Below are 13,822 nucleotides of genomic sequence, written 5' to 3'. Positions count from 1 at the left end.
GATCCATCATTTGTTGCCTATATAAATGGCAGCCACATCCTTCTATTCCAAGAGTCATGGGCCTGTGAGGACTTCTATCTAACAGGATACAAGGGCTTTTACCTGAATGCCACACAGAACTCGTTATCACATGGTAGACCGCAAGGAGGCTTGGCTACCTTTGTTTCCTTAGCCATAAATTTTCAGGCCGAAAAAATTGACATCCAGTCGTCACTCATGCTGATTATAAAGTTGCAAACAGCAGAGGAAACGATAGTAGTGATCAATATCTACTTATGCCCAATCTATAAGAGAAATTTGGTTGATCAGAGATGGCAGGAAATCCAAGTGACATTGGAAACACTTTTTGATAAATACCCCGAAGCCACTTTTCTGTTGGCGGGAGATTTTAATGGACGCCTGTCACATACTGACCAAATCTTATTCTCTAAATTTAGCAAGTACCCTTCTTCACCTCTTGTGACTACAGATCTTTTACCAAGGAAATTCAACGATAACATAGCCACCTACGCAGGTTTCAAATGCAGGCAAACCTTGCTGGCCCTCAATTTCCTTCTGCTAAATGGGGCAGTCAGCTCGGACTACCCTGCCGAATTCACCTATTGGTCAGGTTCACGTGCATCCACTATTGACTTTGTATGGATATCTCCTGACCTTACCCCAAAAATATCCAGCTTTAAGGTGGCTACAAGATTGGAGAGTGATCACTTCCCTCTAGAAATTTCCTTGACTCTGGCTGACGAACTTGATAGGCACTCCTTTGTGCACCTATCAAATGATCATCTGGAGATAAGACCTACAGCCCTTAAATGGACCTCCAATTCGGCCCAGCAGTTGAACGAACTTCTCTGGTCTGATCAGCTCCAAATAAAAAGGGCTTCCCTTATGCAGGCGGATGAGCCTCTACCAATATATGACGATATAGTAGAACTTCTAAAACCAACACTAGTCCGGTCCCCCACAAAGCATGGTAAACAGTTTTTCCACAAAAAATGGTTCGATGAGGAATGCAAAAACTTCAAGAATCATCTGTATAATGAATGGTTGGCATACAGAGCATCAAATGACCCCATGCCAAGTAACCGTCTTATCACCCTCAGGAGAAGTTATAAAGCCCTACTAAAGGAAAAGAAGCTTGAGGCAGAAAGAAACAATTGGAACAACCTTTTGATAGCTGCAGAGAATAGAAATCCAGCCTCTTTTTGGCAGTTAATTTCCAGATACCTGGGTAGGCCGCTTGCAAGAATAGAACCCCACATCTCAGCGGACACTTGGGAAAGATACTTCGCCGATCTGTATGCAGCCCATGATGCCTGCGGAGATACGGTGGAGCCGGAAGCACTGCCCGATTGGGACCCAGTTACATGCCCTGAAGTTGAAACTCTCATAGATCGATTTAAAGCAGGCAAGGCCCCCGGTGATGACCTTATATCCATTGATGCCATCAAAGCAAATAAAGATTGGTGGATCCCACTTTTAGCAGCACTTTACACACATATAAACAAAACAGCAAAATTTCCCTCTAGCTGGAGCTCTGCGTTGATTGTATTAATACATAAGAAAGGCCCACGTACAGAGCCGAGCAACTTTAGGCCAATCAGCTTGCTAAATGTCATTGGGAAGATTTACTCGGGGTACCTACTAAACAAACTATCGAAATGGATGGAGGACGACAATATCATTGCCGATGAACAGGCGGGTTTTCGCCCTGGAAGATCTACTACAGACCAAATATTAACCTTGAATCACCTGGCGGAAAAGTATGCCGGCAAAGCCCCAAAGGTTCTTCATGTGGCTTTTATTGACCTTAAGCAGGCATTTGATCGAATCTCTAGAAAGCAGCTATGGACAAAACTGGCTGCAACAAATATCGATCGTCGTCTCCTTCATCTGATTATCAGCCTCCATACAAACACCTTTCTGAGAATCAGGCTAGACAATAAAGGCCTAGTCTCCAACCCCGTTACCACCACTAGAGGGGTAAGACAGGGTTGTTTATTGGCCCCAGCATTGTTTAACTTTTACATTAACTCACTGGTGACTCACATGGCCAATGATGCTTTCCACCCCCCCAAACTAGCAGGCCGATCTCTGAATGTTCTTCTGTATGCGGATGACGCCGCACTTCTTGCTAGATCCCCTATTGGACTGAGGAGAATGTTGCAAGCTCTACATGAATACTGTGATCAGCATGAGCTCCAACCCAACTATGCTAAGACCAAGATCATGGTCTTCTCTGCCCGACCGAGACTCTATCGATGGTCGATGAACGGGATCCCCCTAGAGCAGGTTAACTGCTTTAAATATCTGGGACAAGTAATACGGTCAAATAGGTCTTTTCTGGCCCATAGAGACTATATAACAACTAATGCATCTAAAGCAGCCATCCAGATTAGATCTCTATATGCTAAGAATCAGGCTCAATCAGTGACGATAGCTTTGAGACTCTTTCAAATGAAAGTCCTCCCCCTTCTTTTGGTGGGCATCTCTTTAGGCTCCCGTAGGGACTTTTTGAAACTGGATTCTATCCAAACGCGATTCCTTAGAGCCATCCTTAGGATTCCCCCCTCGGTAGCGGGTGCAGTTATGAGATTAGAGGTCGGCTGGCAAGCTCTACGGTATGTGGCCTTGAAGACGAAGCTCTGGCTATGGCTCAAGCTTTGTTTTAAACCAGTGGGTATTGCCCCCTTGATATTGAGGGACGATTTCCAATCATCGTGGGAAAGGGAGGTCACTAATGAGGTTCAATCCTGCGGATTGTCTCACCTTTACTTTGAGTCTATGTCGTACAATCAAGCTAGAGCTGTGATCTCCCGGAGACTGAGTGACATTGCTAGACAAGAGGACATAGCCCAGGTAAAACCAGGGATGTTCCTAGGGGACCAGATCTATCGGACCATACCAGCCCCCTACCTCGCAGAAATCCACTATGTGGAATACCGCAGACTTCTTACAGCGGCTAGATTAAATGTCCTTGACTCTGCGATATTGTGGGGAAGGTACAGGGGAGTACCATACGCCCAGAGAACCTGTCATTGTGCCATGGGTGTGGTTGAGTCCACCGAACACATTCTCTTGACTTGCCCTTCTTATGCAGAGCTTAGACAAAATTTTATAGACCCACTTCTATGTCAATTTAGCTCCCTACCCAGAGAAAACCAGGTTTTACACTTGCTGAATAACGTCACTAGAGCTATACCTTCCTTGGTGGCCAAATTTCTTTTTTTAGCTTTTAAGCGTCGCAAGACTTTAATTGATTGTATTGATATGGGGCTATCTGTTTAGCCCATTTTAGTGTTGGCTAAGCTCAAAAATCTTCTTGGATGTTTTAACTGTGTATTGACAATTGTACTTTTTTCTGACTGACGGTCGAATAAAAGGTTGATGATGATGATGATGGTCTTAAATACCAGCAGTAACTGCTCCGGTATACATGACTTAAAGCTTTGCTCTCTCATCCCTGGAGACCGGAAGAAGCAAAACATGCTCCTTTTATTCAAAATCCCTTGTAGATTTTCTCTTTATAGGGAGTCTCAGTGCTTTTCATCTAGCTCACTTCCTTCTTGTTGATAACTTTGCATTAGCCCATGCGGTTTTAACACACAGCATTTGATGAGCATGTTGGATTATCTGTTACCATACTTTATAAACCTGGGGGGGGCAGGTTTTTCCCCGAAGCCGTTTTTTTCCAGAAAAAATGAAAAAAATAGTTTGATATAGTTTGAATATTCTGCACACTCCCCCCCCCCATTTTTTCCTGAAAAAATGGCTTTGGGGAAAAACAGAAAAACTTGTGCCCCCTCCCCATTTTTCCATTCCCCCCAGGCTTTCCAGCCTTTGGAGCTCCCTGCCGGCTGACACCAGGAAGGTGCTTTCACTGTACGCTTTCTGGCAACTGCTCAAAACATTTTCGTTAGGGACAGCCCATCTGAACACGCAGAAACTGCATGCGATTTACTTCCTTTTAACCACTACTGACTTTAATCATCTTTTGAATACTCTTAAATACCTGCTTTTAACTGTGTATTATCAATCATTTTAATGTTCTGTTGTATATTTTTGTAAACTGTTTAGAAGCTCTCTTACCATCATGCAGTTTATAATATATAATAACAAATTCAATTTAAAAAACACACACACTCCTTTTCCTTTCAAACAGAGTTTGAGCCTTAGCGCAACATACTATTCAGTAACTGGATGTTGGTTCCTTCTGGGCCTGGCATGCAAAAAATTTTCCTTACACTTTGCCCTGGCTGTCCTCAAGTAGAGATGGGAAGGCCTGGGGAAAAAGTGAAAAAATCGGAGGGGGGGGGGAGAACAGCCCCCCCCCCATTTTCCCCCAAAGCTGTTTTTTAGAAGTCCATGAGAAAAATGACAAACAGGAAGAGGAAGAATAAATGGAAAATGATAGCAGTAGTTCAGAAAATGAGTTAGAATAAACTGCATGTATATGTTGTGTCTTCTGTTTTTGTTTTTTTTAAAAGCACTACTCAAAGGGTAGACCTTCTGTGGAGCTTAAATATTGAGGTGGACCTTAACTTTATTTGCTGTTGGTTCTAAGGGGCAAATCTGATTATAATTTATGTTGATGGTTTCTTGCTTTTTTTGTTGCTTTTGAGGGAAAGGGGCGTGGTTACCTGCTTTATTGCAAGCATAATACATACACTGCATTTCACGCAATTTGTAAAACTACTCCACAATGAACTTTTTTTCAATTTTTCCAAAATTTCCATTTTTTTCCTGGAAAAAAAATGGGGGGGGAGAACATTTCCCCCCCCCCATGGCTTCAAAATTTCCAAAAATTTTACATCTCTAACCCTAAGTGATTCCATGAACCACCAAGTTGTATTGCCATGTGGAAATAAAAGCACCACTGACAAGTTTACCCTTTAATTTGTAAAAAAGTATAAGGCACCCAGGCCCAGGTGCAGCAATATATCACTATTTCTCAGCATATGCTGCACTGACAGTATATATTCAGTGTAAGCATCAAAGGGTTATTAATTAAGGTACTTCAGGTTGTGTAAGCTAGTGGCCAGCTGGGCTGAAGAGGAAACCTCTTCAATGTTACGGCAGAACACAAATGGCCAGGTGTATATTTCTCTTTTCAGCCTTTCCTGAAACATCTGGTTTATGTCGTTATTGAAATGTGGTGTGAGTGGAGGGAGACAACAAATGCTCTTCTAGTTTCTTCCAAAATCTGGTGTTCCTATGCAACACAAGTGAAGCACATGAATTCACTGATGATATTCAATGGGTAATATTATTATCAATGGGGCAGAGCAGGAAAATGTTGCAGTGTATTCTCGTCTCCTTACAGAAGTGCTTCTGTCCTTGGTACTTCCCTCTTTAATAAGGCTCAATATTTGGCCTTAAAAACTATTACAAATATAAAGTAATATATGATAGGATATAACCAAGTCTACTGTATCTTTTTGGAAAGTTGCTTATTTGATTGCTATGCATCTTAAAATATTGTAACCAAATATAGTTTTTCCTAAGCTCAAGGAGCAGGTTTTTGTCTGTATTGGGATAAAATTGAGCTCCTTTTTCAATCAAGATAGCAGCCTGAACCTTTCATTGATTTTAACCAGTGATTCCAAAACTGCACCCATTTATTATTTCTTAGAATTCCTAAGCAATTCTGGGTACGAGGCTGCTATCTGTATCCTTGCACAAACATGAGAAAATAACAATGGTACAACAAAAGTTACAAGCCTATATTATATATTGGTAGCCTTAATACTTACTACTGAATTGAAAAACAGCTTTTTAGAAACTTAGATCTTATCAACAGTTCTAGCAGCTAGGTTACTTGGTGGTGATGGATTTGATTATGGGTTCTGGGGTGGAAACACCCATGCATTTAGAAAGAATAAATTTGTGACAATTTCCAGTTCCTGTTATGTTGTTTTAATGCATGTTTGCGTGGTGTCTAAGGTTATTTTGTTTATTGTATATCAATCAATGTTGCACTATGTCTTATACATTTTTTTTTGGGGGGGGGGAGTTTTTACAGTGTGAATTTTGCTCCACCTCTATTCTTCTCACTCATCCTGTTTTTTAAAAAATACTCTGTCAAAAGTGATGCCAGAATATATGAAAGGCAGTCCTTGAAATTACAGCAGCAGCACTTGTTCCCTTTGAAATTACAGCTTGCTGAAGCTTTGTTCTATATCATTAAATTTGACTGAACCTTGCCCCTAATCTGCATTGCACAAAGGAATGTATTTTTCTCAGTAGTCATAGAAAAACAGAATGTGGAAAGTCAAACTTGGTGTGCTCTCTGCTACTAAATCTCTGCTACTAATACCTGTTTATGAAACTAGAAATATGCTTGGTAGGAAGATCAGACAATTTGGTCTTTGATTCTTGTTGGCAAGAAGAGTTTCTAGACCTTCTAGAAATCTCAGGTGGGAAATCTGGCTTTAAAAGGCCAACTTGAGAAACAATTTGAATGTTGTAGATCCATGACTATAGAAGATTGGCTTATTTGTTAGGCTGATATAACAATGAGTTGTTTATTATTATTATTGAGAACCAAACTTTGGTTCACTGCCACTGGGTATTGGACACTGGTATTTAGACAAATCTGATTTATCTCCAGATTTTGTAATTTGTGAAGCATGTCATCTCAGCAGATGTTAAATGCTCAGTTATAGCCAGCACTATGCACTACAGTTCTACAGATGTACAAATTGTGATATATTGGAAGCAGAATCCAGCTTCCTAAGTCCTAAGATTAATAGCCCCCCCCCTTGCTAGTCATTATGATTGTGAACATATGCTTTAGTTTGTGGGCAGTTCTTGGCAAAACCCCCAAAACTATAGGGGAATGTGGTGGGGAATGTGTGGCCTTCCAGGTGTTTTGGTCTCCAATTCCCATCATTCCTGTGTTCGCTGTGGCTGATGGAAGTTAGAGTCCAACAGCATCTGGAGGGCTACAGGTTTGCAACACCTGCTATAGGAGTTGCTAAGATTTCCAGGGAGCTGAGGTTCAGTGCCTTCCCTATTCACATCATTAAAAGAAGCAAAATACAGTGGTATCTCGGTTTACGAACTTAATCCATTCCAGAAGTCTGTTCTTAAACCAAAACTGTTCTTAAACCGAGGCCCTTTCCATAATGAGGCCTCCTGCCGCTGGTGCCCACCCACCGTTTGGCTTCAGTTCTTAGACCGAGGTAATGTTTGCAAACCTGGACACTACTTCCAGTTTTTCCGGAGTTTGTAAACCAAATAGTTCGTAAACAGAGCTGTTCTTAAACTGAGGTACCACTGTAAATGATAGAAAATAGGGGTGTGCGCTGAAGGACACATTTTGCAGGAGAAACAATGCAAACTTTCATAATTATGCAGGTGCAGAATTTGGATTCTTCTTTTTTAGCACAAGTATACAGTGAGCAGTGAGCATAATTCTGTCTGTAGATGTGCTTTGCTGGATGAGAAACCTATTTCTCCAGTGACTGTGCATAAAATTGCGCTGTTTCCTTCATCACATTTTCATGAAGGCACCCACTATTTCCTGTTCGTCTGGCTGAATCTTTCCTTCAAGTCTCATGCACTGCACACCTTGAAATGCCATTTGCCACCATAAAAATTATAATATGCAAGAAAAGATCTGTAAGATTCTAATGGCTGAGCATTTCCCCAAATGCCGGTCTTGTCCATCTCTTTTTCTTTGAGTTCTCATACTCCTGGGTTGATTCTTCTTATGAAATTATCTTGCTCTGAATGAGTATCAGTATGTCAAACAGTGTGCTCACATGAACAGTGCAATATGGGGGAAACAATCTGTGGGACAGAAAGTGGAAACTTGCTTGAGCAGATGCCTCCCCCCCCACTGACCCCCACCCCAGTTCTGCAGATGAAGCCAGTGAGATGCTTCTGTTATCAGAGCAGTTTCATGACATGAAAAGAAGATGGACTGCTAGTGATAGAAGAGATGGGAGTTTTTTCAGAATCCCCACTGAATATTTTATCCAGAACTTCTCAATTGATAAAGTTTCAAAACTTTTCTTTTTCCTTTAAAGGCATCCATGGTAAGAAATCTTATCTGAACTGAAACATCAAGACTTTAATTAAAGGATCTTTAGTATAAAACTCCAATCACAAAAACAATTAAGCCAAATTTGCTATACTTTTAACTAGTCAATAATTCAGTAGTTGGATCTCGCTAATAGACTTCTCTCTGCCACTGTGTTGTTGTAATGATGGCGCATCACCCAGCTCTGCGTTGCAAGGATCAATCTGAGATCAATATTTTCTGTGAGCTTTTCGTGTCTTTCAGAGGCTGTGGAAAAAAAGAAAAAGAAATAGCAACATTGGGCTTCTTCTCATAATTGCTTTATCAGGTTTAATAACTCCCCAAATGCCATTCGCCTTTTGTTGCTGCCTCTCTTAGGAAAAACCTCACCCACTAGTTGCTTGCATTGATGGGATATTATTGGTTATTTCTACAGCACATTGCGTATGCAAAGAGCTTTCTTCTAATGCAACTATGTGAGTTTGGATCTTTAATGCTTCCACTTATAGGGATGCTGGGTCTTTGAACCGCTTCAGATGCAGAAGGGAATAAGGATCAAGCTGTTTAAGTGTAGGAAGGGCTGTTATCTGTCAGGGATGTTGTAGTTGCCTCTGCTATTCCAGATTGGGGTGATTCTCAACTCACCTGTGAGCTCAAGTATTTCTGCTTGCACAACAGGACTCCTGCCCCCCTGACTTGCCCCATTCCCTCCCCAAATTGGGGAGAACCTTTAGAACAGATTTAGGGGGCACACAAATTGAGAAGAGGGGGAGAATGTTCCATTTCGCAGGGGGAAATCCTTGTGCTGATGGGACAAGAGTCTTAGTGCTGTTCTGGATTCCACCCCCTGCACTGACCAGATGGTTGGGCTAGGTTACTTCCAGGATCCCTTCCAAAGCTGTGATTCTTATTTCATGATGTGCAGCATCTCTTTCCTATGAAATAGGCCATAGGATGTCTTCCTGCCTTTAAAATAGTCCAACTACTCCCCTTTTTGGAACAAGGGGGAATGGGGCCAATGTGTTGCATGTGCTGATAACTTTTCATTTATATACTTCTGTACTACACTCTAGATGAGCCTGGCCTGGAATGATTCAGAAACTTCACAAGGATGGAGACAGTTTGATTACCAGTGTTTGGTTACAGGAAACATAACATCAGTACTTTATGAGCTCCGGCGGCTGCGAGTTTGTCTTTCCACAATCAGATTTAGTAGCAGCAATTTACTGCAATTGCATGCATACTGGAAAATCAGTGGTGACATGTAAGAAGACTTGTTCTGTTCCGGCCCTGAGATTTTGAAACAAGCACCCACTCTCTCTCTCTCTCTCTCTCTGTGTGTGTTCATATACGGTCTTTATTCCTTTTACAGGGTGAAATTTTATTAGAGAACCACAGTACCTATTGGGAGGGAAAGAAAATGTTTAATTGCATTTCTATTTTGTAGGACAGAGTTCATTCAGAATGGCAAAGTATCAATAAGAGGGTCAGGTCTCCTGAACTGTTTCCTGGAAGTTTTTGCACGAACCTTTTTAAATCAAGGAGTGAAAAGGGTAAGCTCTTTAATTTAATTTAATTTTGGGGAAAAAAGTTTTTTTCTATGTTATAGATACATTATGCGTCACCCTTAGTGAATGTTCATTATGACTTTTTCCCCAACTCCTTGCTCAGTAATTTCAGTTGATGGGTGTTTGGCAGCTTCCTGTACAAAATAACTCCCATTATGTATTAATTTAGATTCATAGCCTACATCTACTTCTGGGCTCCTGTCTGTGTTCCATTTCTTTGTAATTTCATTCTGATGGGGATGTGGCAAATGTGTGAAACACAGGTGCTGAACTAAGTGAGAATGTTTATGAGCTACCGTAAATGAGGATGGTCCAGCTTTTCATGCCAAGTGGGCCACAAGAGTACTTTGACATGGAGCCGTGCTTCTAATTTTGGGGCCAATCACAGCTGTAATTTTTACAGATTTCCCTAGTCTCTGCTACTCAAAGACATGAAAAATCACATCCAAATCCAGCTGCATGTAGTTTCTAAATACTACTAGAACATGGGTAGGCAAACTAAGGCCTGGGGGCCGGATCTGGCCCAGTTGCCTTCTAAATCCGGCCCATGGGTGGTCCAGGAATTAGCGTGTTTTTACATGCATAGACTGTGTCCTTTTATTTAAAATGCATCTCTGGGCTATTTGCGGGGCCTGCCTGGTGTTTTACATGAGTAGAATGTGTGCTTTTATTTAAAAGGCATTTCTGGGTTATTTGTGGGGCATAGGAATTCGTTTATTTCCCCCAAAAAATATAATCTGGCCCCCCACAAGGTCTGAGGGACAGTGGACTGGCCCCCTGCTGAAAAAGTTTGCTGACCCCTGTACTAGAATGTCTACTCCAGGGTAGTAAGGTTTATAAGTGCTGTATCTCCATGACTTTATCCAACCTGCAATCTGCATCAGCCACGTGGTGTGAACGTTTTAAATAGTTCAACAATGTTATTGGGAAAATAGTTCCCAAATATAGCTGACATGAATGAAGGGCACTATAGCTGTTTCTTATTCTTAGAGTTTTTATTACATGGACATGGAATTCAGGAGCATTTGGCAGTGGAGGGTCCTCAGGGCAGGGGACTGAACTATGCAAATATGTTAAAGTGAAAAAAACACAAAAACCTCTTTCCTCTTTCTTTCTTTGTGTATTCCCCAACCTTCTCCATAATCTTGTAGATTTCATTCAGCCATGTGGTAGCTGATAAGATAGTTTATATGAATAATTTAAAAATCTTGGCACAATTATTCTGAGAAAAGAAAACAATTGATTTCTGGCACCTTTTTGGCGTTCTCCGGATAAATGTCAGAACTTTTTAAGATTGTGCAGATAGAACTGCATCACACCATGAGAGGAAGTGATGGATGCCACATGAGCTCTTCTTTCTATACCTTTTCTAAATAAAGAGAATCATTGATTTTTTAAAACCCCTCTAGTCTGCAGGCATTCAGACTTCTGCTGTTTATTTTGCCAGATAAACCTGGAAACTCATTTTGTCTGAATGGATGCTTGACATTTTTGTTGTAGTTATAGGTGGCTCAAATCTTCTTACAGCTGTAAGTATTTTCTGTTGCTGTTCTTTGGGAGAAAGCTTTGCTTTTTGACCTTTCCATTATGTCTATACACGGCACAAGCAAGGCAAGGAATTCATGAGCAACCCACAGTACACACAGTTTAGGAAGAAATAGATGGATGCACTGTACTTACGAGGGACATGCTTTAGATTTTGAAACAGTCACCAGATGCAGCTCAATAGGGAGAATTACCTGTATTGTTATAGAGGTTGGAAAACATGTATGGTAACATTTAAACGGTGCTATAAGTATATATTTATTTGTCACCGATGGATATACTCTTCAAATCAGGTAGTGTTGCCACATAATTTAGACCCATTCACCAGATTTGCACGTAGCACTCTGGCTTATTTTGCCAAAGTGTGAATGGTTTGAAAATCTAACCAGCCCAGTAACCTTGGTTTTGTTTCTGGCAAACCACCTTGTGAAGCCGTGACTTGTTGGTTTATGAGCCACAGTTTGTTTCAGCTGATTTGGAGCTAAGTCTGAACCCAGTAGCCTTGCTTAACCATGGTTTATTTGGCTACCTGACCTCAGATGCTTGCCCAAACTACAGAAGCATGAAACAAGGGCAGTTAGAAAACAAGCCAAGCCTTGGAGAAACAAGCTGTAGCTTATTTACTGTATTTTTCACCCTATAGGACACACCTTTTCCCCTCCAAAAATAAAGGGGAAATGTGTGTGCGTCCTATGGGGCAAATGCAGGCTTCAGGAAGCTATCCGCAAGCCTGGGAAGTCCGGTGGGAGTTCTCTCCGGGCTCCCTAGGCTTGCAGATAGCAGCCTGCATCCCAAAGTCTGGGGAGCCCAGCGGGAGTTCTCTCCGGGCTCCCTAGGCTTGCGGATAGCAGCCTGCAGCCCGAAACCCGGGGAGCGCTCCGCCGCACACCCCGGGCTTCGGGCAGATGTCCGCAAGCCTTGGGAGCCCGCGGGAGTTCCCGCAGGATAGCAGCCTGTTCTGGGGGCTGGGGTCAGGGGAAGCTTGGGCTTCCCCCGCCCAAGCCCCGCACCTGGGGGGGAAAATATTTTTTCTTCTTCATCCCCCCCCCAAAAAAAATTAGGTGCGCCCTATGGGCCGGTGCGCCCAATAGTGCAAAAAATACGGTACTTCTCTGTGAGGCAACTCAAGTTTTCAGAAACAATCCCTGGTTAAAACAAACCCTGGTTTAGCCACTGTTTCTAAAAAACCCACTGTTTCTAAAACATGTAGTTAGGATTCATTATCATGTGACTCATTTAGAGGATCCCCTGACTACCTTGGCCTTCCCTGGCAAGTACGATCATACTTGCTAGGGATTATTCGGAAAAGCATTGAAAATAAAGCTGCCAGAGTTGTAGTTCTCTATGGATCTGGTACATTTGGAATAGTGTGTGTACAATTCTGGCCATTCCCAGAAAGAATATAGTAGAGCTGGAGAAAGTCCTGAAAAGGTCAACCGAAATGATTGAGGGGTCAGAGCATCTTCTTCACAAGGCAAAGCTAAAGTGTTTGGGCCTCTCTTTTATGTTTAGACTATGGAGTGAGGGGCATAATAGAGGCTCATAAAATTTATGTGTGGGGTGGGTAATAGAGAGAAGCTTGTCTCCATTTCATAATAGCTAGAACTTGAGATCGCCCAAGTTAAATTGATTTGGAGTAGATTTAGGACAGACCAATGAATAAATAATTTATGGGATGTGCTGCAACGAGATGTGATGGCCACAAACTAAGCTGGGTTTAAAAGAGGATTAGTTGAGCGCATGGTAGATTGGTGTGTGGGTGGTTATTAGTGCCACTGAATACCAGATGCTGAGAAACAGCAATAGAAAGAGCTCTGATGGAAGGAGGGGATTGGACAGCTCCAGGAGGTGGTGGCAGGGAGGGGGACACATGTAATATAAATTTCAGGCTGCAGGTTGCCCACCTCTGCTTTGGCATCTGAGCCAGGAACTATTTGAGGGAAGTGGATCTTGTGTGTGTGTTTGTTCTGTGACTTGTCAATCAGAAAAGCTTTTATGCTTGTAAGTGACATGAATAAATAACAGCTCAAATCCAAGAGAAGTTTAAAAAGATTAGGTTTTTTTATTATCAAATTGGTCAAAAACGTAAGATGGAAATGGAGTACAGTTGGACCCACAATGTCACTAATGGCTTTTGTAATAGATGACCTATAATTGAATCTACAGCAAGGAAAATTTGAGATTGTTAGGAGAAGAGATATATAAATATTAGAATTTAAATGACCATGACAGGGTGATCTGCTTTACTCTTTAAGATCAAACTGATAAGTATAATAAGTTTTTTTTTTGGGGGGGGGAACTATATTTGAAAAACTGCAAGGTTTTTTTCAAATATGACTCGATGAGTTTCAACAAGTCAAGATTATATGGCAGAATACCTTGAGCTATTTCAGGAAAAATTCTTAGATAATTAGGGAATATTTTCAGATAAATTATTTTAATTTTTACTTGAACACGTATACTAGAGAAACGTTTTAAAATGTTGTCTAGATTGTACATTACATCTATGTAATAGTGAGAATTTTAAGATCAGTTTAACGACTTGACCTATTACGTCTTTTAGCATATGCTAAAGAGAGTGTACTATTTGGAGACATGTTGAGAGTAACCCTATGCATGTTTATGAAGAATCCCACTTTCTTTAATGGGACCTGCTCCCATGTGTCAAATTGTCATAGGATTACAG

At 41.4% G+C, this 13,822-nt stretch overlaps 1 protein-coding gene across 2 annotated transcripts in view; it reads left to right on the top strand.

Annotated features, from left to right (window-relative positions):
- Nucleotides 1-13,822, top strand: part of PRELID2 (PRELI domain containing 2) — a 65,487-nt gene that overhangs the window by 24,357 nt on the left and 27,308 nt on the right. For both annotated transcript variants that reach the window (XM_081181048.1, XM_081181050.1), the window contains exon 5: nt 9,471-9,576. In XM_081181048.1, the coding sequence (XP_081037174.1) occupies nt 9,471-9,576 (106 nt within the window). The remainder of the gene's footprint in view (nt 1-9,470; nt 9,577-13,822) is intronic.

The sequence above is a fragment of the Podarcis bocagei genome, assembly GCF_964188305.1.
Source record: "Podarcis bocagei genome assembly, chromosome: 2".
NCBI lineage: Eukaryota > Metazoa > Chordata > Lepidosauria > Squamata > Lacertidae > Podarcis > Podarcis bocagei.
Note: the sequence above shows the minus strand (reverse complement) of the source record. Positions and strands in the feature narration are given on the sequence as shown.